Source organism: Montipora capricornis, chromosome 3, assembly GCF_036669925.1.
Source record: "Montipora capricornis isolate CH-2021 chromosome 3, ASM3666992v2, whole genome shotgun sequence".
In the NCBI taxonomy this organism is placed as follows: Eukaryota; Metazoa; Cnidaria; class Anthozoa; order Scleractinia; family Acroporidae; genus Montipora; species Montipora capricornis.
In genome coordinates, this window is record NC_090885.1 from 20,664,326 (window position 1) to 20,689,325 (window position 25,000).

The window sequence follows — 25,000 nt, forward strand, 5'->3', positions numbered from 1 at the left end:
AGTTCTGAGCGATAATGTATTTTGAAATCTCAAAGGTGTCCACATAATCTCCGAAACAGCAAAATGGAATACTTAAGAGATGATGTATGAGACACGATTATTCATTGTAGCACGTCAGGTTTATTAGTATATACTAAAACAGTGGACAGCGTTAAACGCGCGTGCTGATTGGCTACTGAAACTCCGGATATCCTTTGCTATTCACCTCAGAGCAATTCGCTCGGAATTTGTGTCCGAAAATGTCGTAATCTTTGTCCGAATAAATGAGTTAAAATCATCTTTTTGTGCTATATTATCTCACTGTTTTAGTATATACTAAAACAACTATTCACCTAAGCGTCGGTAGGTAGTGGTGGATATTTACCGAGCCACAAAGCCACTTCGGTTGCTAATTATCATCTTTTACCATGTCCTATGAATTGTCTATTTGAAACGTATGTAAGAAGTTATGATCTCAGAAGGAATTGACCTAACAGGGCAGTGTCATTTTCTGCTTTTTCTGTTTAAGGCTAGACTAAATACGACTTTAGAATAGCGCTAAAATGCATACTTATCTATTATCGATGACTTGGAGTCCAAGAAATAAAATCGAACACAAATATGATGCCATGTTTGTTTTCTGCGTGACTGGCAACACTGTCGGCGGTTCAAGCACTCACACAAATATATTTTTTTCTCTCTCATAAACCAAACAACGCTATCAGCTGATAGACATCACTGAATTATGCTACACGCGTGACAAGCCATCCTAAAAGCAACTCTCTCTTTCTCTTTTCAGTACACACTGCTATTAACAAATTAAGGCTGATTACATTTTTTCCTTCAGACAGAACAATAACAAAACGACTACCATCTTTCGCAATCACATGCGGCAAAACAAAATTTCATTGCAGTTCCCGATACAGTCAGCGCACGATCATTGTTTGATTTGTTAGAGGGAGCTCGTAGCACACAACATTTGCAACCAAATATCCATTTATTTTATCGTCTACGTAGGTAGCATCAACCGACCTATATTATTGGCCCCAGTCCTTTCCTTACAGTGCTATATTCTACATTTCTCCCACCTTAAAAATAATGTTGTCCTCAACATAAACAAGTAAACAATAGTCTTTTATAACAGTTCCTTGTACTCCTGTTTCTCGTTCTGAAGTGAAATGTAGGATCCTGGTTGATCAGGCCAGAATAACAAGATATGTTCACTTAAACGTCACTGATTCTATTCGCTACCGCATCACGGTCCATTACGATTACTAACAAAACTTAACTTCCTTATACAAAGAACATCTTAAATAGAAAAAAAAATTCTTCTAGTAGGACGAGATTACACCTCTTTGCACGGGCTAAATGTCATAGAGAAGTATACTGAAATAAATGTTTATCAATGATATCTAACTTCAACGTAGCTTCAACAGGTTCAGTTCCTTTTCAACTGAGTTTCTAAGGGTTTGCTTCTAAACATCAACCTGACATTGAATACAACGGCTGAACTGGTACTAAAAGGGGTACACATCAGCTGTAGGGCTGCAAGGCAGGGTACATCAACCATGGTACTGGCAAGTGTGAGGCACACTTTAGTCTGATCTCTCCTTCCACTGCCTCAACGTCTGACTTAATTGCCGTAACAGCTGCTAAGATATCACTCTGGGAGTTGCTTTTCTTACTTTCTTGTTTATATTTTGGTGAGTCGTCTGACAGTGAAGACCCTGATACTGTTGGTGGCTTAGATCTGTTATTGGTTTTGAGCTTCGTCTCCCTCTCCTTCTCTGCTGAGTTTGCCATGCTCATTTGTTGTATCAAAACTTCATCTGTCACATTTGGGTCTTTTAAGAATGGGCGAATCTTAGCACGAATGCTTTCATCTTGTAAACCAGTTTCAATTGACCGAAGAAATAAAGGTTGTAAATGTCCAGAGTCATACAGTAGGGACGTGTTATCATCTCCCTCACCACATGCGAACAGAATTTGCTGTCTCAGGTCTAAAGCATTCATCAAAAAGGCTTGGGGTGATTCTTTCGGGCTTTGACATAAGGATGCTAGTGTCTGGTAAAGTTCTGATGTCTTTTTAGCACCATAGTGACTTCGGAGAATCTTTTTTAATCGGTCCAATGTCAGGTCTTGATGAGTTTCAAGGTAACTTCTAAGTACCATACCAGGTGTGATCGAACGGATAACACCATCAACAATTTCACTCTCAACATAACCTTGAGCCAGCCCCGTTTGAATTTGAGGTGCTAGCGAAGAGAAACTGATTTTATCTTTCTGATCAGGCTCCCCAATTTGACCATTGATCTTAAATTGTCTACGTAAAGCACTAGTAGCCAGCAGTTTTTGAACAGAGTCTTCCTGCGGTGGTTTTACATCACTAATAACTTGTTTTCCACTCTTACCTTCGCCCTTTTTGCCCACGGATGGTTGTTCCGTCAATAGTTGTTTTAAATCTCCAAGATACGGCACGATTTCAGTGTCTCCTAATTTTCCAATCTCTTCCTCAAGTCGCTGGACAACACGTTTCGCTACGGCTAGTCTCGTCTTGCCTTCGATATCAGCTTTAAAGAACTTGGCTGTTCGCTCGAGTGAACTCCAATTTGCAGCATAAATGCGCGACTGTATTTCCAATTGAAGTTCTTCTGCCATTGTGTAAGCAAACGGAACGTTTTCGTTTTTCTCCGCAAATACGGTACAAAATGGCGGGCACTTGAAGCACGTGGCCGTGGTCAGAGCGAAAAATACAACAAAGCTCAAAAACATACAAAAATCGATCGCCAAGAGTCGTAAGTTCGGTAATTCTTCTTCATTTAATCCCAGGTCCTGTCGGGGTCGCCAATTTTGTTAGAGGGAGCTCCTAGCACACAACATTTGCAACCAAACATCCTTTTATTTCATCGTCTACGTAGGATCAACCGACCTATATTATTGGTCCCAGTCCTTTCCGTACAGTGCTATATTCTACAGATTCACTTAGCCAATCGTTCTCTCTCTGTTTTTTCTTTCTCTTTTTTCGCTTTCAGCTTTAACACAATGCGAGAAATGCTAATCATAATTATTGGGGGAAATTCAGTGATGTCTATCGGCTGCTAGCGCGCGATAACAGAAAAGATAACAGTAAAGGGATGTTCTATCCACAACGGAAATACCGAGGGAACAAGCAACTGGTGAGTGATTCGTGGGTGCCCCATGAAACAGATTTGAGACTGCCCATTGTATTAAACTACAGATACCTACATATGAATTCGTCCTTGCATTTGCTGAATGTTGGCTCAATTTGGGGCGAAATGCTATTTATGTCAATGTTTCGGACATTTTCGTGTTACCATTTCCATCCTCCCCTAAACCTGCTCCCATAGGTGAATAAAATATCTACCCAGCCCTCCCTAAGTGTTTATTTTCGCTGGTCTAAAAAATAGTCCAACAGTCCAATGGTCCAAGAGTCCATCGGCCCAGTGTAATTTTACCCTATGCCCCAAGCAGACATGACACTCGATTTCCGGGCAGATATGTCAATATCATTACATAAACATTGGCTCAATCAATACCAATTATCCTGTTTCCGACACCTTTTTCAGATGATTCCATTGCCGTGTTTCAAGAACGCTGCCCTTTAGTCTGAGACGTATATGTTTTCGGTCTCAGGTTAAGTCTGTTTAATTTTTACCTACAATAAGTTAAATTGGTGATCCTCATTTTACCTAGGTTGAATATGCACTCTACCTGTAGTTTAAAGCACCTATCAACCCCCCAAAAGGGCTGAAAACACCTATACCTTCCCTCAAGATCTGTCTCACTTATCTCAGCACATGTTCTTATCTAATCGGTTTCTGTTTTCATTCACTTATCTATTCAGTAAGGGAACAAAGAACTGTACTATACCAGATCCAAATTTCACCACAACAGTACAACGACGAACATGCTCAACGCAACACAGTTCTTTTCATTCAGTTTACTTTTCTATGATAACTCAAATGATATCCATGAATAAAAACCAAAACCTAATCTGACCCAAATTTTCCTTCAGGCGTAATTTAGGCCCTCAAAAACGTTTCTTCAATTCATCTGAGTGCGTATTCAATCTAGGATCACCAATTTACAATAACCAAGGTAAAAGCGGATTCAACCTGAGAACGGATTTTACCCAGGGGGGGGGGGGGGGGTATGTGCGGCCCCAAAGGGTAGAGTTTTTCAGCCGTTTTGGTCATAAAGAGGGTATCGATTTTGGCCAATTTTCCGCCATTTTGGTCATAAATAGGGTATCCATTTTTGCACTCTAGTCTTGAATTCGTTTTTTATTTGGAAGCTACTTCTTTATCATGTAACCTACCTAATAAAAGCGGATAAACATTGCCTTTAACATTGGTCTGAACAAGGGAAATAATTATAAGGCAGGTCTGCACCAGGGTATTGATTTAAGGGTCAGGTCATAAATTGGGTATCCAATGTTTGGTCAGGTCAGGAAAATCGCAGATTTTGGTCATAAATAGGGTAAGGGTTTTGGGAAGCGGGCCGCACACCCCTACCCAATTTTTCTGGGAGTACTCCCCGGGGGATTTTACCGCCAGCATATACAGTTTGATTCATATTCGTGAGGTTTCCTCAGATAAACTTGTCGTGTACAGTTAAAGTTGACAAATTAAACAACGTTCAGCCCGCTTAATACGGACAAGATGGCATGTCCACTTGGTGTCCGTATTAACCGGGTTCCACTGTACACCAAGCAGTATCGTAAATAAGTCGTGACAAAAGTGCCCCTATGTTCGCCCGCCGTCGTAACAGCGGGTAGCCAATTACTCTAGACCCATTCATAGAACATCAGTCGTTAAAAAGAACAAAAACAAAATATAACCAAGGTTGTTGCGTGATCCGATTGAAATCTCTGATCATGATATCTTGTGGTAATTTGTTAACAGGAATGACCCCTTTTCAGTCCAAAACCGGAAATCCAGATGACGATCATCTTGCTAGATGTCCTTGTCTTTGTTTTCAGCTGAAAACTTAAAGCTGTTGAGTGAGGGGCGCACTGTGCAGGCATTGCCGGTCTGACTTAAGTGAGACGAGTTAAGAATATTATCACAGCGCATCGCCGAGGATAGGCGGACAATTAAAATTGATGTCAGTTTTTCACGCGTCTGTCCTGTTATTGACCATGAATTTAGTCATAACATTGTGAAAGTAGCTGTCGAGTGTATCCGTCGACTACTTTGACAATGTTATGACGAAATTCACGATCAATAACAGGACAGACGCATGAAAACTGACATCAATTTGTTTTTTACAATAACAAAAAGGCAGAGAGGTCAAAATTAAGTCAAAACACGAGAAGAAAGCCAGACAAAAATGCGAGAAACTTCAATTTTATTCAATCTGACGCGACCAAATTCATAACTTGCCCCGCTCTCTTATTGGCTAATGGAATGAACGCAGACTTTCTATTGGTTAAAAAGTGACAGATCGACGTTTCACAAAATTTTGCATAAATTAAACTCTTCGAAACGCGTAAATTATAAATTTGTGTGTGTCTGTCCGCTAATTAGCCAATGAGTGCGCGAAGATTTTGCAGTCATCGTAAAATTAGGTTTTCCGACTATGACTTCTGATTCTGTCGCCAAAACAATCATGTACGTCATCATCTAGCAACGGTGTTTTTTCCAAAGCAAAAAAGAAGAAACTTGTTTATTACATTCAATAGTAAAACATAACATGCAAATTGGTTCACTTCACTGGAGTCAAAACAGCAATTTAGTCACACCTGGGGTCATAAGTTGATTGACCTTCATTCAGACAACTTATAAAAAAACAATTTGAAATCGAAGCTGCACAGTTCAAAGAATTGCGATAAGGGGCACAAAGCAAGATGTTAACTGTGGAGGAGACAGGTTCAACACACATTTCACCGAAGAGGCGTGTTTTAATCATAGTGGGAGTTGTTCTCGCCTTTCTCGTAGTGGCTGCAATAGGTGTCGTTGTTGGCTATTTCATCGGTCGCAGTGATGGGGGCAAAAAAAGCCAAACACCCATGAATCTTGAAAATATTCATAAGGAAGCTGTTGAGATGGTGTCCACAGATGAGCTGAGATCTAACTTGAAGTAAGTTCATTGAAATAACTAAGCGTTTTTCACTAAAATTTTTATGATGTCAGGTTCACGACGGGGCTCGGCTCAAATTGCTTGGTATTTTGGAAAAAGAGCGTGACTTGTCAAGCTTTGTCAGTTGGTCACTTATTGAACAAACAGCAAAGGCTCATCATCATTTTTCCTTGGCATATTTTACCTTTTTGCATCGGTGTGAACAATATTCAAGCCTGATTGTTTTGTCCTTGAATCGAGGGACATGCAATGGTGGGACAGTACAGTAGCTATGTTCCTATGTCAATGACGGACCAAGGACCATGAGCAATTCAAATTGTATTTACTCCAGCAACTTTCGCCATTACGTAACTAAAGCGAAGTATTAATAATACTGAAAATTAAAGAAATTAAAATGCTAAATTTTGTAAGATAAATACTAATTAGCCCTTTACCCTTTACCCTCTACCCTTGGAAAGTGTTGCCGGTGTACCACGGATACACCAATATGGCGGCTCCATACTGGGCTCTGTAAATTTGTGCATAATATTTCGACGAATATCTGAGGTTTAGGAGAACGCCGACTCAAAATTTGGAGAACTGTTTTTAAACTCTTCAGTGTCTTTGTGCAGTTTATACATGCAGAAGGTCTGTTAATTATTCTTTGAGACATGCAATTAACTCAGTGAATGCAATCGAAGTCGGAGATAGCTGTGTTATTGTTTAAACTTGAATTATGTGCTGTAGGTCCTTTTTCTTATTTCAACTTGTGCTGGTTGTAATTCATTTACTGGATGATAATGCAAATGTTTATTCAACAGAAGATTTAACCATCAATGATTTGATCAAGTGGATGACTGGAACAAAAACAGTGGCAGTACTTGGTTTCCCCAAGACGTTTTCCATCACCTTTGTACATGGGTGTGTTGCCGGATGCAGGTGCAGACCAACAACATCAGCATGTGATCTGCTCTTGAAGATGCCAGTGCACATCTACAACTTTGAAGACATGATGGAAATGATGTCATCGGAAATAAAAGATTGTATTGGTTTTGGACTGATATGAGTCAGTATCCAAACTTGTGTGCCTTTGGGAAGTTTGTGAGGAGGGTTGGGGTAATAACCAAATTTGTATATGTGGAGGCTCCACCCTGAGGTCCAACCCTTACCTCGTATGTAACACTTTAGACATAATAGGCACCCACAGAAGACATGCTCCACTGTTTTCCTAGAGTGTGGGATTGAGTAATCTATTACATGGATAATGAGTCATTAGGTGTGTCTGTTCAAGAAAACTGGGAAGGCCCATTTCAGTTTGCAAATTTCAATGTCCCGTGCCATTTTTTATTCTTCAACACGCATGTTGAACTTTAAACCTCTTGGGTGAAACCTTCCATACATGTACATTTTAAGGAAAACTAGTATGTATCTCCACCCACTGTGGGAGTGTAGTGTGCATGTACTTCTGAACTACCAAACAACATAGTGTAAACAACTTTATTTTATCACATTAAGAGGGTCAAATGAATTACTATTAACATTAAGCATTCTATTACCACCTGCTTCTTCCAAATTTGAGGCATTTGTTAGACATGTTCCTTTTTCTTAATTAATTCTGGCTTAAATTAGAGAATTAATCAGGCCTTTGTAGTACCACTGACTTACTTTTACCACGCCTGAAAGCCTTAGAGTCACCTGCTTTAAGGGCCCACTGACGTATTTTTTGGGGTGCGTTGCTAAGGATGTAATGGTTAAGTAATTTGAGAGAATTTGGCATTATTTTGGTCAGTTTCCAACTTTTGTAAGTCAATGACCCTAAATATGACGTCATCATACCACGCCCATGGTCACGTGACCAATAAAAGAAAACTCTAAATTTGTCTCCGTGCTACGCAATTTGGGTATTTAATTGATGGTTTGATAATTTGTATTCGTTTTTGCATCCAGCCAAGCATGGTTTTCTTTTTATTTTGAAAAATGTTCTCTTTAAAGACATAAACGATACTGAAATACCCATAACTTTTACAAAAAGGATGATTTTAAAAAATCAATGCTTAGCTATATTCTGTATTTGGGGTTGAAACGTGCCATGCAAAAAAAATTAATTCAATTTAAAACCGCCGGAAATTTAGCTTTTTTCCCAAACCGGAAGTCGGTTCGTTTACGCATGCGCAGTTGATCTGAGAACGAGCGCGAGGAAGGGCGAGGAAACACCTTCGATGGAAACAACAGTTTGTGCGGTGACTTTTGATCGTGAGTGGGTTTTCTTGTCAGCTCATGATATAATGACGTCAGTTACCGGAAGAAACATTTCACTTCCTTAGCAACGCGCGAAAAATCCGTCTGTGGGTCCTTAAGGTGTGATACAGTTGTATTTAACCAGCACATTGAGAACTCTCAGGTGAATTATTTATTAAACTTTGTTTACCTTAGGTTACATTTTCAAAATAAAACTACTAAGCAGAAGAAGTGGTGGTAGTAGCACTATTAACAGTAACTGTTGTCACACATATATGTAATGCTTTTGAAAATAACAAGTTCAAACAGGAAGATTTTTTACAAATTACAGTGAAACACATCATTTCTGTAATTGCTGTAAGTTTCCCTTAAGTGTCCCTTCGCGACTCCACCCAATACGGAATATATTTTTTCCCCAACTAGTCCTCAATATAATGTGGTATTGCCGTCTCAAAATCGCAATTAGTATTGTATCGCGATCCATCATTTATGAGGATAAATAAAACTGTAAACTAATCAATCCGCGCCTGATCGAAATTTCAATTCTTTCTACCTGCGAAATAGCACGTTTGAATGCGGCGGCAATTTGTTTGAGTACGTCAACAAACCAAATTTAGTGCAACGACGTCAATTTCAACATTAGAACCAATCACAGGCCGCAAAAGTGAGACGGCAATACCACGATATATTGATGGCTTGCGCATAGGCAAAACTATAAGATTGTGATACTGATTATAACTGGTTCAAAAAACCCATGTTAAATACCAAAATAAAGGGTCAGGCTGTACACATTTAATTAGGGTATGCAAAGGCAATCAGTTTTTGGAACAAATAAAGTGCACCTGCTACAGTAGATGAAAATTCAGAGAAGATTTTCATTTTCAGCGGTGTGGCAAATAATATAAAATGTCTGGTACTCCTGGTACTGTACACTGACTTTTGGAAGAACGAATGCAGTGAGTATTCCAGTGCACTTTGACTTTGTCAATTTCACTATCAATGAGTGGTTGAAAGCAAAACCATAAGCACTCCATATGTAAAGTATTACCAAGGTCAAGTATTCCTGTAGTAATCATGTACTTAAAGAAGTCAATCCACCATCCAGCTCTCCTCCTTCGGAAGAAGGACCACCAGCACTCAATCCTTTGATTAGCGGGTGAACTCACCAGCTAAGTCATCATCTCCATTTTTACGGAAAAAGCACTGCAAGGCTGCCATTATGCCATTTTCTGTGTCACAGTCACTTCTAACAATGATTGGACAACCTGAGTCTCTTTCACACAGTCAAGATAAAATGAGGTTGGAATTACTGGTTTGTTATTGGATCTAGCGACCTCAAGCCATAGGATTTTGCGACTGTAACCATCGATTGCTCCATGTATTGGAAAACTGTATGGCCTGAGTTTATCATATCCTACAGAAAGCAAGTTTGGTTAAATTATGGTCAATTTTATCTTTAGTTTAAACTTTATTCTTCTTTGTTTTTGGGTGCGGTGATAATAAAAATGAGTTTGAAACAATGGAAAATAAAATTTAAGCCAGGGGTAAAATTGAACCATAACAAATCAATTAATTCAAACCATTTTGGAGAAATGTAGTTAACCGAACCGCAAAATGAAAGCTAAATTTTACGAGAATGCTTAGGCCTAATCACTGAAACGGGCGCTTAGGCTTAATCAGTAAACGATTGCTTTCTTCTTCACACGGTTTCATGAAAAGTGTAGTTAACCGAACCGCAAAATGAAAGCTAAAATTTTACGAGAATGCTTTGGCCTAATCACTGAAGCGAGCACTTAAGCTTAATCAGTAAACGAGTGCTTTCTTCTTCACACGATCTCATGAAAAGTGTAGTTAACCGAACTGCAAAATGAAAGCTAACATTTTATGAGAATGCTTAGGCCTAATCACTGAAGCGAGCGCTTAAGCTTAATCAGTAAACGAGTGCTTTCTTCTTCATACGATCTCATGAAAAGTGTAGTTAACCGAGCCGCAACGTGAAAGCTAAAATTTTGCGAGAGTGCTTAGGCCTAATCACTGAAACGGGCGCTTAGGCTTACACTGTAATCAGTAAACGAGTGCCTTCTTCTTCACACGATCGCATGAAAAGTGTAGTTGACCGAACTGCAAAATGAAAGCTAAATTTTACGAGAATGCTTAGGCCTAATCACTGAAGCGAGCGCTTAAGCTTAATCAGTAAACGAGTGCTTTCTTCTTCATACGATCTCATGAAAAGTGTAGTTAACCGAGCCGCAACGTGAAAGCTAAAATTTTGCGAGAGTGCTTAGGCCTAATCACTGAAACGGGCGCTTAGGCTTACACTGTAATCAGTAAACGAGTGCCTTCTTCTTCACACGATCGCATGAAAAGTGTAGTTGACCGAACTGCAAAATGAAAGCTAAATTTTACGAGAATGCTTAGGCCTAATCACTGAAGCGAGCGCTTAAGCTTAATCAGTAAACGAGTGCTTTCTTCTTCATACAATCTCATGAAAAGTGTAGTTAACCGAACCGCAAAATAAAAGCTAAATTTTACGAGAATGCTTAGGCCTAATCACTGAAGCGAGCACTTAAGGTTAATCAGGAAACGAGTGCTTTCTTCTTCACACGATCTCATGAAAAGTGTAGTTAACCGAACCGAAAAATAAAAGCTAAAATTTTACGAGAATGCTTTGGCCTAATCACTGAAGCGAGCACTTAAGCTTAATCAGTAAACGAGTGCTTTCTCCTTCACACGGTCTCATGAAAAGTGTAGTTAACCGAACTGCAAAATGAAAGCTAAAATTTTACGAGAATGCTTAGGCCTAATCACTGAAGCGAGCGCTTAAGCTTAATCAGTAAAGGAGTGCTTTCTTCTTCAGACGATCGCGCTTAGGCTTAATCAGTAAAATCTACAAAAGTCATGATCAATAAGAATTTAGTGTGGTTTCTTCTTGTATTCTTTTTTTGACTAAGTATTCAAAAAATCTCATTCAACATCGGGTTCGAAACAAACGTTGCTCGGCGAACACGATGTTGGATGAAGTTTTTAGACTGTTTAGCCAAAGCCTCATGAAACACTTACATAAATACAAATTAAACCAAAGAGCGAAGCCAGCAATAATAACTCAAGCCAGTTCTCAAAAAATATTGTTATTGAGGGTCATCAATCGTATTAGAACTGTTTAAATCATACGAACTTCAACGCGCGCGCACTGAAAAGTGTTGCCCTAGACAACGGAACATTTATCAAATGACGTCACCGACAGCATGTAATTTGCATTAAGACAAGCAAACAAACTTCGTTTGAACAACTAATTGACCTCGACTACTTTACTCTCGTTCGAACAGGTAATTCACCTCGACTACTTTACTCTCGTTCGAACAGCTAATTCACCTCGACTACTTTACTCTCGTTCGAACAGCTAATTTTACTCTCGTTCGAACAGCTAATTCACCGAGGCTATTTTACTCTAGTTCGAACAGCTAATTTACCTCGACTAATTTACTCTCGTTCGAACAGCTAATTCACCTCGACTACTTTACTCTCGTTCGAACAGCTAATTTACCTCGACTAATTTACTCTCGTTCGAACAGCTAATTCACCTCGACTACTTTACTCTAGTGTGTGGTGGCGAGGTGACTTGGCTTGGTGGCGAGTTGGTTGGTGGCGAGGTGGTTCCTTGGTTGCGAGTTTATTGGTGAACGCGTTCCAAACTAAAATGGGTTTTTCCAAAACCACTTTTTTCCGTTGAGAAAGTGAATATTCCTCGGAGCCTATACGCTGTTCATTGAAAATCTTATCATTCCTAACAACAACAAAACCGGTTCAGTAAAGAAAGCCTTTATTTGACCGTCACAATTTGGCAGTCAGTTAAACATGCCAGTAAAACTTCTGAATATGCTGACCCTAAGAAAGATTTATCTCACCGCATGCAGAATGAAAATCTGCTAAAACTGAACTACATCGGCAGCGACTATTTTCCCCCGATGCAGAAATTCTGCATCATGTGCAGTGGTTAAAATAGGCAGAAATTCTGCACGCGGTAAAATCCGTGAAAATCTACAGAAACTGGACTACATCAGAAGCGACTATTTTCCCCCTATGCAGAAATTCTGCATCATGTGCAGTGGTTAAAATAGGCCTAAAATTTACTGAATACAGGTACGATGCAGAAATTCTGCACGCGGTAAAATCCGTGAAAATCTACAGAAACTGGACTACATCAGAAGCGACTATTTTCCCCCGATGCAGAAATTCTGCATCATGTGCAGTGGTTAAAATAGGCCTAAAATTTACTGAATACAGGTACGATGCAGAAATTCTGCACGCGGTAAAATCCGTGAAAATCTACAGAAACTGGACTTCATCAGAAGCGACTATTTTCCCCCTATGCTGAAATTCTGCATCATGTGCAGTGGTTAAAATAGGCCTTAAATTTACTGAATACAGGTACGATGCAGAAATTCTGCACGCGGAATTCTGCAATTCTGCAAATCCGTGAAAATCAACAGAAACTGGACTACATCAGAAGCGACTATTTTCCCCCTATGCTGAAATTCTGCATCATGTGCAGTGGTTAAAATAGGCCTAAAATTTACTGAATTCAGGTACGATGCAGAAATTCTGCACGCGGTAAAATCCGTGAAAATCTACAGAAACTGCACTACATCAGCAGCGACTAAGTTCCCCCGATGCAGAAATTCTGCACGCGGTAAAATCCGTGAAAATCTACAGAAACTGGACTACATCAGAAGCGACTATTTTCCCCCTATGCAGAAATTCTGCATCATGTGCAGTGGTTAAAATAGGCCTAAAATTTACTGAATACAGGTACGATGCAGAAATTCTGCAGTTCTGCAAATCCGTGAAAATCAACAGAAACTGGACTACATCAGAAGCGACTATTTTCCCCCTATGCTGAAATTCTGCATTATGTGCAGTGGTTAAAATAGGCCTAAAATTTACTGAATTCAGGTACGATGCAGAAATTCTGCACGCGGTAAAATCCGTGAAAATCTACAGAAACTGCACTACATCAGCAGCGACTAATTTCTCCCGATGCAGAAATTCTGCACGCGGTAAAATCCGTGAAAATCTACAGAAACTGAACTACATCAATAGCGACTATTTTCCTCCGATGCAGAAACCATGTTCAGTGGCTAAAACAGGCCTAAAAATGACTGAATTCAGCTGCAGAAATCGCCAGAAACTAGACTAAAATAAGCAGTATTCGTAAAAGACATTGCCTAATAGTTCAAATAGACTTCAGTTCACTGAAAATGGTGATGAGATTTTTTTTCTAAATGGTTGCGTCGCCAGCGCATGGTGAAAATCACGGGTAGCCACCCTCGCGCAAGTGATGCGATGGCTACAGCTGAAAATAACTAAAAAAATCGTTCAAAATTCAATGAGTTGATTCACTGGCATCAAAATCATGCGGGGTTTGTCAGTAACTAGTGCAGCGGCGACAATTCTCGAAAACATCGCATCATAACCGTAGCTGCGGCTAAATATTGAATACTCCATAAAATTTATATATTAATCTATAGGAAAAACGTGGAACCGCAATTGCACCATGCATACAGTTGTTAGTTGAAACCGAAAAACCTTCAAAGATATTATATATCTACTTTTTACTACTGTATGGTTGAAGTGAAAAAGATAAGCAAACGTAATACTTAACAACCAGATAGTAGGCGTTTTCAAAGCCCAATGCTGTTTCAGAATACAGCCAGGTGTTATCAACACAGAATTGGATGAATGCCCAATGATAAGATCATTCAAAACAATCTTCTTATTTCTTTGTAACTTTTTAGTCTCAAAGAAAATACTTGGTCTAACCATTCAGATAAAGCCTCTTCAGTAAAACTTTCACATGGTGCTTTTTAGTTTTTAGTATTTCACATAAATGAATTGTATTTTTTCCCCTATATTTACATGGGCACTGGGAGTGAAGGTTTTAACAGTCTGCATCCTGGTGATTATGAATTATTTGTACTATTCCTCAGTGAGGAATACTTTTCCATTAAGTGCCTTCTTGTAGTCACCTGCAGCTTCTTTGCTTCAGTAAGTTCAAAGGAGTGGAGAATAATACACTCCTTTGGAAGAACTTCTGTCCAAGGTTCCCTTGTTCTTGGAAGGCTTAAAGGTGACCACTTCCCTCTGTATGTGCCTTTCCAGTAATGGATTTTGAAATGATCCTCACTCATCTCTTTTAAAACACCAATCACTGGCTCCTCTTCACAGTTTGATAAGAAAACTGCTGTATATGTTTCAATTTGAAGCCGTTCGTAGAAAGAGTCAACACGTTCAACAGGATTTTCTCTGTTGCTGGGGGCAACATACCTTCCAGTGGAAATCTGAAAAAGAATGCAGTTTAGTCAGAAAAGGTTAATTAAAGTTACCGTGTACGTTCAGAGGAAAAAAATCGATTTTCGTTTTTTAAGTTGGAAATAAACTTCCCAGCAAGATCTTTCAAAAGAGTGAATATTTGCCGAGAAATTGGGATGTCAGTGATTTCCACCGGAAATTAAACTCCACTTTGATTGACAGCATAATGTAATCATACGGTCACGATGGTTCACCGGTACTGGTGTTTCCGCCGCTCTTTCTGCTGATGATTTAGCCCGCCTTTGTCGCTTCGGCTTGGGCCCAACAGCTTTGCTTAATGAGGTCTTTCCTCGTTTAGTTTTTTCCACGATGATTACGTATACAAAATGCAGTATCGACGGAAAATAAACACCGCAAATATCCAACGAAATGGCGAAGGAATTGATTACTCTGTAACGCGACTACGTGCAAAATTGCGAGAAAATCATCACAGCAGGTAACCGGAAGAAAAAGTGCCTTGCGAAACAATTGGCTAATTTTCCGTAAAGGCGTTTGGGGGCGGTACTTGTTTGTGTAGGGATAATTTTTTTAAGCGCTCTTTTCTCGAACTTTAATTTTCGCTTCAAGGAGACACTTTCAAGAGTTACAACTCGACAACAATTTGGCCGATTTCGGTTAAATTTGGCCAGATGCTAGAAAAGTATGTAATCAACAGAGACGAGTCGGGGAATTCGATAATTCTTAAAACTCTTTCCTTGGCAGCCATTTCCGTGCGTTCACTCCGCATGTTTTTCTTGCAGTTTTCAAAATGTTCCGTAACTTTTGAACGCAATCGAATTCAGGAAAACACTGACACGTTTTTTTAGCCTTTGAGATGCTGACCGTGAGAAAAAAAAAACAAACTTCCAAAATATAAAAATCGCATTGAGTTGGAACTCTAGAAAGACAATCTGTGCCTTCAAGTTTCGACTACGCGGAAAACGTAGGAATTTATTTTCTTGAAAAAGCAATGAAATATTTGAATACCCAATTCCATAAGCTTTAATTTGATATAGGGTTTTGGGTATCTGTGATGTAACCGAGAGGCGCTACATCCGTTAAACCGGAGCCACCCCTGAGGGTACACGGTAACCTTAAAGAACTGACGAACACCGATAGAGAATGTTTAACTTAAAAGAGCTGCCAAGTCGTGACATGTGAACCCTTAGAAAGTAGACCTATAACAGAAAATTCACCCACTCAGACAATTTCAACTTGCCTGTTTTGTTGGCCGACATTCCTTGTCCTGTAGAGCTTGCAGGTGTTCAGGGACAGATTGATCAACCGTATATGGCTTTATTTTCTCTGCGATCAGAATAGCATCCAAAGGCCATTCCCATGTCTCTGGCACAGCAACCAAATTGTCGACATTATTCACCCACTCACTCCAAAATGAGAACGCCTGTTCAGGGTAGTGATCTCTGAACTTGTTAAGGTCACGCTTCAAACCTTCAACATCAATTCTGTCCAACACAGGTCTCACAAGACTTGGTTTGCCACCTGGATGACTCTAGTGTAAGAACAAAGGTTTTCCGATTAACAATTAACAGTGCAATGCATTAATTAAAAGATAACTTTAGTATTATGATCTGTAAGATGCAGACAAATGATAAAAGGTTGTAACTGCACCTTCAAAATAACGACAGGACCTTCCCATGGCATGTGCGAGTAGTTTCGGTAAAACATTTCGCACTTCCCAGCAGCATTTCTGACAAATTTGAAGCACTTTGGCTGAGTATGGTCATGCAGTTGCTCTGCATGAGGTGCCAGCCACTCTTTTATGTTGTACACAGCATCCAACAGAAAAGGAAGGACTTTGACATTCTGTATGCAATTTTTCATTGCCTCTTGCATTTCTATGGCAGAGAAGAAAATAAAATTGCAAATGTTATCAGTAAATAGTATTAATATTAATAAATAATTATAATTGCAACAATCTATCCCTTATTTCATGTGAATGGGTTCTTGGTATTGTGTCCCAAGTGACTTATGATCTCATATGAAATTATAAACCCTTTATTTACAAGCATACACAAAGCAAACTGAAAGATGAATCCAGCAGTTTATCTGAAATTACTTGATGCTTTAATCCAGGTACCCCCTTTGTTTAGTTCAAACATGTGTTATACAGTAAAAACCCGTGTGTAAGAACCTAGCGGTTTAAGAACCTGCTGGCAGAAATTTCCCATTTTTACACCCAAAAATATAGGAACCTGTTTAGCCAAGCAAAATTTATTAGGTTCTTATACGTGAGTTATGGGATATTTTCATAAGCATTTTTCACTAAGAAGTATAACTGACTTTGAGAAATAGAGAATACTTCATGGAAAGTACGCGCGTAACGTTTATAGTGTATATAATTTAGTCAGTCTTGCTCAAGGCTCATTACAAGACAGTTATAAATAAATGCTGTATCACAAAGGACCAAACCTACTTTTTCTGCTTGTACAAGAATGGTTCCTACTAAAAACTTAAGAACCTAATTAAGAACCTACTTTACCCTAAATTGCCAATAACTACCCCCAAATATAAGAACCTGTTTTGCCAAACTTGGAAAAATGTAGGTTACTGTATTACAAGAGATATGTACACCTACCATCCATCGTGTAAACATCATTTAGATCCAGGTGCTTCGAATAAACCCCAAAAAAGGCATCAATCTCTTCATGGGTGTGCCCCACAGGAAGGAAGTTTAACTTGATCTAAGGGATTGCAAAGAATGCACACAAGTAGGGAAAAATTTAAGACAACTAAATTTTAGAACTTGGTGACCACCGAGACAGTTTCCATTACAAAGAGAATAGTCAGTGTTGATCTACAAAAACTCTAGTTCCTTGCTTTTACTCCAGCTGTCATGATTACAACACTTGCATTTTTCAAAGGCCTTCTTTTACTGTAGGTGCTTATTATAAGAGGCAAATTTGCACTTAGAAAACAGATGCGCTTACAATTGGAGGGAAATTTGCATTAGGAATTTTTCAGTGACTTTGTGATAATGATAATATTGGGACATCAACTGCTAACACAACAGCAAAAGTCTTCAATGAAAACGAAATATATTACACAAGAAAAGATCACAACATGCATAGTCACAAAACTTGACACAAGTTTCTGGCGCATTTTATGATTTTGTATTCCATGAGGACTAACCTTATCAAACACAAGTAGCTCCACCAGAAGAGCAAACAGCCACATCATGTACTGGTTCTTATTTTCCTTCACACAGTTGTCAAGTTGAAGGTAAAAGATGGGAGGCAATTTGTAGAACTGGCACCACTTTGCAATCATGTTCAGAAGAACTGAAGCGGTCAAATTTGGGTCATGGGGCCACTGGTAGAAATCAAAAGAGCCATAAATTTCTTTACCAGACATATTAGATTGCCCAGAGTGGAGAATTGCCCCAACAAGGTGTGTGCCAACAGAAGTCAAATTACATGTCGCTTTAGTTTTGCGACGGACCCTGGGAATGTTTGTTGTTTTTTGGTCCATTCCATCATCAATCACTGTCAAGTACTTGTCTGGGAACCTTCTTGCCTTGTATCGGTGCTTGTAGTACACCCTTCTCTCTTGCCTGTCAAAAGTGTAGACAATAATAATTATTATACTTATGAGAAAAAAGGAAATAATTTACACTGTATTATTGAGCATGAAATTTCACTTATGTACATGTATAATCCAGGAATGCCAAAGCCATGTTGGATGAAAAATAAACCATTCAGGCTGATTGTCTGGTAAAATGTTATAAATTATTGTACTCTTCTGTACATGCACTAGCCTATTGCCAATCACACCCAAAAGAACATGTTTATATACACAGGGTTCATATGGGTTCTGTTAAGTCATGGAATTCTATTGGTGGTGTTGAATAGGACTGGAAACTCCTGGAAATTGTAAATTTAACTCCAACGATACTTTATCTTGATTGTCAAGCACTGCAAAAACCTGTCTTTAATACTCCCTGAAATTTTACTTTAAGTGCCTATGAAGTAAAAAATTATATTTGCTTATTTGAAAGGCCCTTATAAGTGAGCGAGAATGACGCTTTCTCTTTCAAAAGACGTTCTTTCATTCCCAAAGCTTAAAATTGATTATGTCATCAGTGGTTCAATCAAGAAGATAAATCACAAAATTGATAATATCTCTGGAAATATTTAAGTGATGACATTTAAACTTGGCACCAGTAATAGGCCATTTCAGAAACGTGAGAGAACTGGAACGAGTTTGGTTGTTTTCCGTTTGGTTAAAAAACTAAGACATTCAAATGAAAGATCAACCAAGTTTGAGAGTCTTTACAAAGAATAGATGTATTTAGAGGAGGAAAATGGCGAAATAATATATCTTCAAATATCACCTAAAGTAGAGAGTTTGTATGGAATGGGTTGACAGGCCACAAAATTATAAGGGTTTGTATGGGATTTTGCAACTTTTGCAAGTCTCCCATTTGGCCAATTTTCTGTAGAAAACTCTCAAACTTGGCTGGATAGCTTTTCATTTGGCAACATCGCAGAAGGTATCATTTTGCTTCTTTCCTGATGTTCATTACTGGTGACAAGTTTAAAGTGGTACTACGACCAAAAAAACAATTCTAAGTTTTTCTTTGGATTTCAACTAAACACTAACTGACCCAAGTTTTAAGTTCTGATTTTAAAAAGACACCTGTTTATTTTCACTGGAATTTTCTTATTTATTGCCATTACTAACTTTAAAATCTTGATAGAGCTGGGTCGAGGAGAAAATGACGCCAAAGACTCACTAGTTTAAGAATGCAATGCGTGTGTACGTGGCCGAATTAATATGCAGCACAGGAGTTTCGGGCTTTCAGATTTTTAAACCCGTGTTCTGCATAATTATGTAATAAATTGCGTCTACACGCTGAAATTTTAAGCTAGTGAGTAAATGACGTCAATTTCTCTAGATCCAACCCTCTGAGGTCCAATCGGCCAGTTTTGAACGTGAGTAATGGCGGACCGTGAAATCCAAAACTTACACTCAAAATAAACAGCCGTTGGATAAAACTCAAAGCTCAAAACATGCTTTCAAAATCTGAAGAAAAAAAGGAAATGAATTTTTGATCATAGTACCACTTTAAATTTCTCAAAACTCCTGAAAAGCTGTTCTGCATGCATTAGGCTCATTACCAGAAGTTCTCTTCTGTTAATAATTAAGCATGCTATATACACTGTACAGTTAAAAATTACATTGGGCTGGCTATCTCAAAGTAGAATTCAGTCAAAAAACAGCTTGAAAAATGGCTTCTCAAACCTGAAATGTTTCTGGAATCTTGAGAGAGGCATACCAGTTGTTAAATCTAGAAAATGCAGTATCTAGACTGCAGTTAATATTAAGACGATCATGTTTTATTTTGATCATCACAGCAACATCACAACTCATTCCCATTGAGAAGCTTGGTTTGCCTGTCGGCCCATCAAGGCAATTTCGACGTGTAAATGATGCATTTGTTGACAGCCTCAAAGAAGAATTGTTAAAAGAGCCAAGTGGAAGTCATGGATGTCTGTTCGTGGTTGCAAAGGGTGTAGAAAGCAAAGAAACATTTGATCCAGCTAAAAAGGATGCATATGAGTACGAAGTTTTGGGGGGTACTCACCTGATGCTAGCCACCAAGAAACTTCATTCCCAGTACCCAGAAAACAAACATTACCAAGGCAGAATGGCAAGAATCTACTGTGGCCTTACAGATGATCAGGCTATTTACCTTGGTGCCATGCATCAAAAGTCTTCATCATTCTGTCATGACATTACATACAGAGAAGAGGTACATTTTGTATTAAAATGTTGGATTTGAAATTGAATTCAGGCATGCTTGAAGCATACCACATTGTTGTTGTCATTAATCTTGATCATGTAAAGAAAGTGAATATTACTGTATTTGCCAGTCTGTCAATGAATATGAAACACTGCATAATCAATGATGTTGCATGTACATGTGCAGTGTATGTAATGGCCAGCCTGTTTGTTAATATAGAGCCCAGTTAAGGCAATATGAAGAATTAATAACTTTTAATATGCCCTTTCCCACTATGCTTTGTGTCATCTAATTTACAGCATTTTTCTTCATACAAATTAATTTAGGTAGAGAGATGTAGATCTCAACTATATGGAGACCTTGATGTACAGAGTGAACCTCCAAAGCCGCACCCATCATGGAGAGATGATTGTTCTCGTATTTTATACAAAGATGTAAGAATTTAATTTATTCACTTAAGTAATGCAAGTTGAGTTTTAAAAAGAAATTGCTGAAAGGAGTGGTAACAGAATTACAGTTGTGACATTTTCCTACATGGAAACAGAGAACAATTAATTTTTTGGTTATTGCCTAACACATAGTCACTTGATTACTGTTGAATGGTGTTCACGTTTTATTTGAATTCATTTAGTACTTTTGTCCCCTTCCTTGACCAAAGACAGTTATATTGTTATGACATGTAGTTACAAGCACCTAGCCAATCTCCGAGGTCATCTATCTTTTTCTATACGTGTACTTTGCTATGTCACGATTATCAGCAGCTCACATTAAGAAATTCTGTCTTACAGAAAAGAATTTTGTGTGAGGTCTTCACCATGGCACAAGTATCCTCAAGTACTTGGGCCGCTTTCATGGAGGTAAACAGGCTGTACGAGAGTGGGAAGCTCAAAGGGCAGAAGTTTTCTCCTGGCGACGTCGTCAAAGGGACATTAGCAATCAAACAGTGGCATGTGAAGCCATTAGTCAGCCTTCCTGATGAAACAAAACTATTCCTTTTGAACAAGGTAAAGGCAATATATTTCAACAGTCTGGCATGAAATTTTGTTTTTTGCTCCATTTTGTATTTTATTATATTTTAAGTTAAATTCCACTTCCTTTCAGTGGCTAATAACCTCAAGAATTTAAACTAATTTGTGTGTACCTTCTCACTTTGGCAAGCTATCCCTTGTACATGTGTTTATGTAGCTTCTGTTCCAATTGTCACTCTACAAACCCCTGTCTTTATTTTCTGTTTCTTTTTAGATCTCTTCTGGTGAATTGTTATTAAAAGATTTAAAAACAGAAGCAGACAAGATAAAGACACTAAACACTGTACAGTCTACAGTTATGTCATTTTTTAAAGTAGAAGATTGGGATGAGATAGTCAAGAGATTTGGTCCAATGGTCAACAATGAGAAGCTGTTGAGATTTACAGTAAGCCAACATGTTTTTTGTTGACTAATATAGAAATTACCTAGTATGTAACTATGTAAACAGTCATCTGCATTAATTATTACATGTATACAGTATTCACATAGTTTTCTTCTTAAGACCTGATCCATTTTTGTAGAGATTTACTGTGCAAATCTAAAAACTATGAACACTTTGATTTGATTTTGACATTTCCCGTTGTGCAGCAACCAATCGGAAGTGATGCAAAACCTCAAACTAATTATATTACCATTACTCAATACTGTTTGTGGTTTAATTTATTATTCTTGTGCATGTAATTTAACCACATTGACCTCTTAGTGTTCACAGGTTTTGGATTTTCATAGTAATACTTCTAGTGATTAAAAAAAAATTGAGAACATTTTTCATTATATTGAAGTACAAACTACAAGTATATATATCCTGCAGGTTGGGGAGGAAATTAAGGTAAATAGTAGGTTCAAGTGGTACAGTGAGAGTAGCTGACAATTCTATCATGTATGAAGAAGAGGTAACTATTATCTACTGCAAAGAAAGCTACTGAAGGAGCAGACTGTTCTTAAGGCATTGCAATACCACCAATTATTGCTGTAAAGTAGGAAATCTTTTGATGATTTACTTCCAGTATTTTTTCGTAGCTTATTGTTCCTATTTCTTCAATGTAGGGAAATTTTGAGGCCTCATATGATTTCCAAGTTTTCCTGAAGAGGTTGAAAGAGTGGGAATCTGCTAGGCATGGGGCAGCAGAAGATACCCCAGTTGCTACCCTGGGGGTTGAAGAATTTACAGTCAGTAACAAGGGTCTGCACAACAAGGGAAGTGCTGTTTTCCCTTGTAACCTTCAAGAGGTGACCCAAAGCATGGAACTCTTCAAATTGAACTTTGAGGGCATCTCCCTTGCCCTAGGAGTTGTTGGATTTGATGATAAGGTACATGACCTGCCTTCCTGTGTGTTTGTAATAAGCATTAATTCCTACACATCTTCATCTTATCTTGATGGATGTTAATTAAGTGAGCGAATGTGAGACAATGGTTAACATATATCAAATACAAGGTGTTGCAAATGAACTCGAGCTGCATCGCGCAATGCAGCTCGAGTCAAATACCCACATTTCACCCTTGCTCACCATAGAGTCTCCAGTAGCTCAGTGGTTAGAGCATCCGTACTAGATCACGGAGGGTCGTGGGTTCGAATCCCATCTGGGGCTCGGATTTTTCCGAGTTCCCAGTGGGTTCATTTGCAACACCTTGTATTTGATATATGTTAATTAAGTGGCTTGTAAAATGACAGTGTGACAAATTCTTCGTTTTTTTCACAAACTACTACTGTGACCATAAGGCACTTTAAAAGGAGAATCTTCAGCTGAACAGAAGTTAGATGAAGCTTTTTCTCATTCCACTTTGTCATTAAATGTAACACCACATTAAGTTCTGAAGAATTGTGATAACCAACCACCAAAATTTATTACTTCCTCCCCCCAAAAAAAGTTGTTCTGTGTATAACCCAAGTGCTGTTAATACTCTTGTTACTTTCAGATATTTCCATGTATGTTAAATGTGTTTCCTATTGTACATTGTCTGTTGAAAGTCACCCACAAAGTCCAATGAATCAAAGGTTTCTGTTGATAATAATAATTATTGTCTTATTGCTGTTTTCAATGTCTTTTAGGGACAGCTGGAAGTGGAAGAAAAGTGTAGTGAAATAGTTAGGCTGCTTTCCAGACTGAACTTTACACTCCTGACCTCATTTAACTGTGTCATTATGTGTCCAGTGCACTGGGCACATATTGTGTCCGAAACATTTACAAAGGAAGGTGCAAGCGAGACCCAACAGGGTTTTATCTATCATAAACAACAACTGAAAAGTAGGCAAGGTGAGAGAATAGGCCATTTTGTTCATCAAAAGTAATAACATAATTACATGAAATCAATTGCTGACAATACCCTAATTTTCTGTTTTCCACCGCGCACCGGTGGCTCAGTTGGTTGAGTACCGGGCTGTCGTGCATGAGGTCGCGGGTTCGAACCCTGGCCGGACCAATACTCGGGGTCTTTAAATAACTGAGGAGAAAGTGCTGCCTTTGTAATGACATCTGCAAATGGCTAGACTCTCTAGTCTTCTCGGATAAGGACGATAAAACGTTCGCCCCGTCTCACAACCTTTCAATGTTCATAACCCTGTGGGACGTAAAAGAACCCACACACCATTTGCAAAGAGTAGGGCATGAAGTTCCCGGTGTTGTGGTCAGGCCTTATTTCATTCATTCATATGGGTTGGGTGAGATCGCTAATGGACTGATAGCGGCTTCCAGAGGCGCCTGTGTATGCTGAGGTCCAGTCTCACCCATGGATCTATAACTTGTAAAGTGCATTTGAATATGCATATAGAAAATGCTCTGTACAAATTCAATACCATATTTTTCAAGATCAATTTCTCACATCACAGTAAGCATTGAATTAATTTTTATGTCTAACCTGGCATATGTATTACTTGTTCACATTGTAATAAATCTGTTGTTGATGCTTTGGCTATTTCTAACCTTTAGGTAGCAAAATGCAAGAGGTGGTATCCTCATTTATTGTTGGCCACTGGGCTTCATCTAGGATAGTGGGAAACAGCCATGTCAATTATTCCACTCCTCCTCCAAACATTGTTGAGGTGACTTCTGCGAGAATAGGGGAGGAATACCCTCTTTCCTTTTTTAAGGACATAATCAGTTGGTTCTCAAAGGATGGAGACTTAATCCTAGAAGTAGGATATGGGGATCAAGTTGGTATGTAAATTTCATTTAGGGGGTGTTGCTCTGATTTTTAACATGGAGTGACTTATCTTTTTAGTAGAGACAAGATATGCCTTTCAATTAAGTGTGTTATAGGCAAGAATTTTGCACGTATGTACCATATCATTTTTGTGTGATTTGTGGAGTTCTTGATGAAAGGGCCTTCACTTACTTGAAGTTCTGGATCTGCCAGTGTAAGGTGTCCCTAGAGCTGCAGTCTGCATGCTCTATTGCAGTCCAGATAATTATGTTTTGATATAGACTGTAATACTTGACCTACCACGTGATATTTTGTAGATTTTTGGAGGGGTTATTCATTTCTAGTCGGTGTCAAAAATGTATAAATTGACATCACTCTCACATCTCATTTTGTTAGTTGTTGTTTTAAAATTATATGTAA

At 38.6% G+C, this 25,000-nt stretch overlaps 2 protein-coding genes across 4 annotated transcripts in view; one reads left to right on the plus strand and one right to left on the minus strand.

The window, feature by feature from the left end:
- Positions 1-12,104: 12,104 nt before the first annotated feature.
- Positions 12,105-25,000, minus strand: part of LOC138040884 (uncharacterized) — a 23,697-nt gene continuing 10,801 nt past the window's right edge. For all 3 annotated transcript variants that reach the window (XM_068886593.1, XM_068886592.1, XM_068886591.1), the window contains exons 2-6: positions 17,797-18,217; positions 17,243-17,348; positions 16,276-16,502; positions 15,866-16,156; positions 12,105-14,636 (exon numbers count right to left, since the gene is read on the minus strand). In XM_068886593.1, coding sequence (XP_068742694.1) covers positions 14,259-14,636; positions 15,866-16,156; positions 16,276-16,502; positions 17,243-17,348; positions 17,797-18,135 — 1,341 coding nt within the window. In that variant the 5' untranslated portion in view covers positions 18,136-18,217 and the 3' untranslated portion in view covers positions 12,105-14,258. The remainder of the gene's footprint in view (positions 14,637-15,865; positions 16,157-16,275; positions 16,503-17,242; positions 17,349-17,796; positions 18,218-25,000) is intronic.
- LOC138040885 (uncharacterized) overlaps positions 21,210-25,000 on the plus strand; it is a 5,232-nt gene continuing 1,441 nt past the window's right edge. The window contains exons 1-5 of the mRNA XM_068886594.1: positions 21,210-21,414; positions 21,653-21,823; positions 22,486-22,749; positions 23,490-23,694; positions 24,367-24,594. Coding sequence (XP_068742695.1) covers positions 21,226-21,414; positions 21,653-21,823; positions 22,486-22,749; positions 23,490-23,694; positions 24,367-24,594 — 1,057 coding nt within the window. The 5' untranslated portion in view covers positions 21,210-21,225. The remainder of the gene's footprint in view (positions 21,415-21,652; positions 21,824-22,485; positions 22,750-23,489; positions 23,695-24,366; positions 24,595-25,000) is intronic.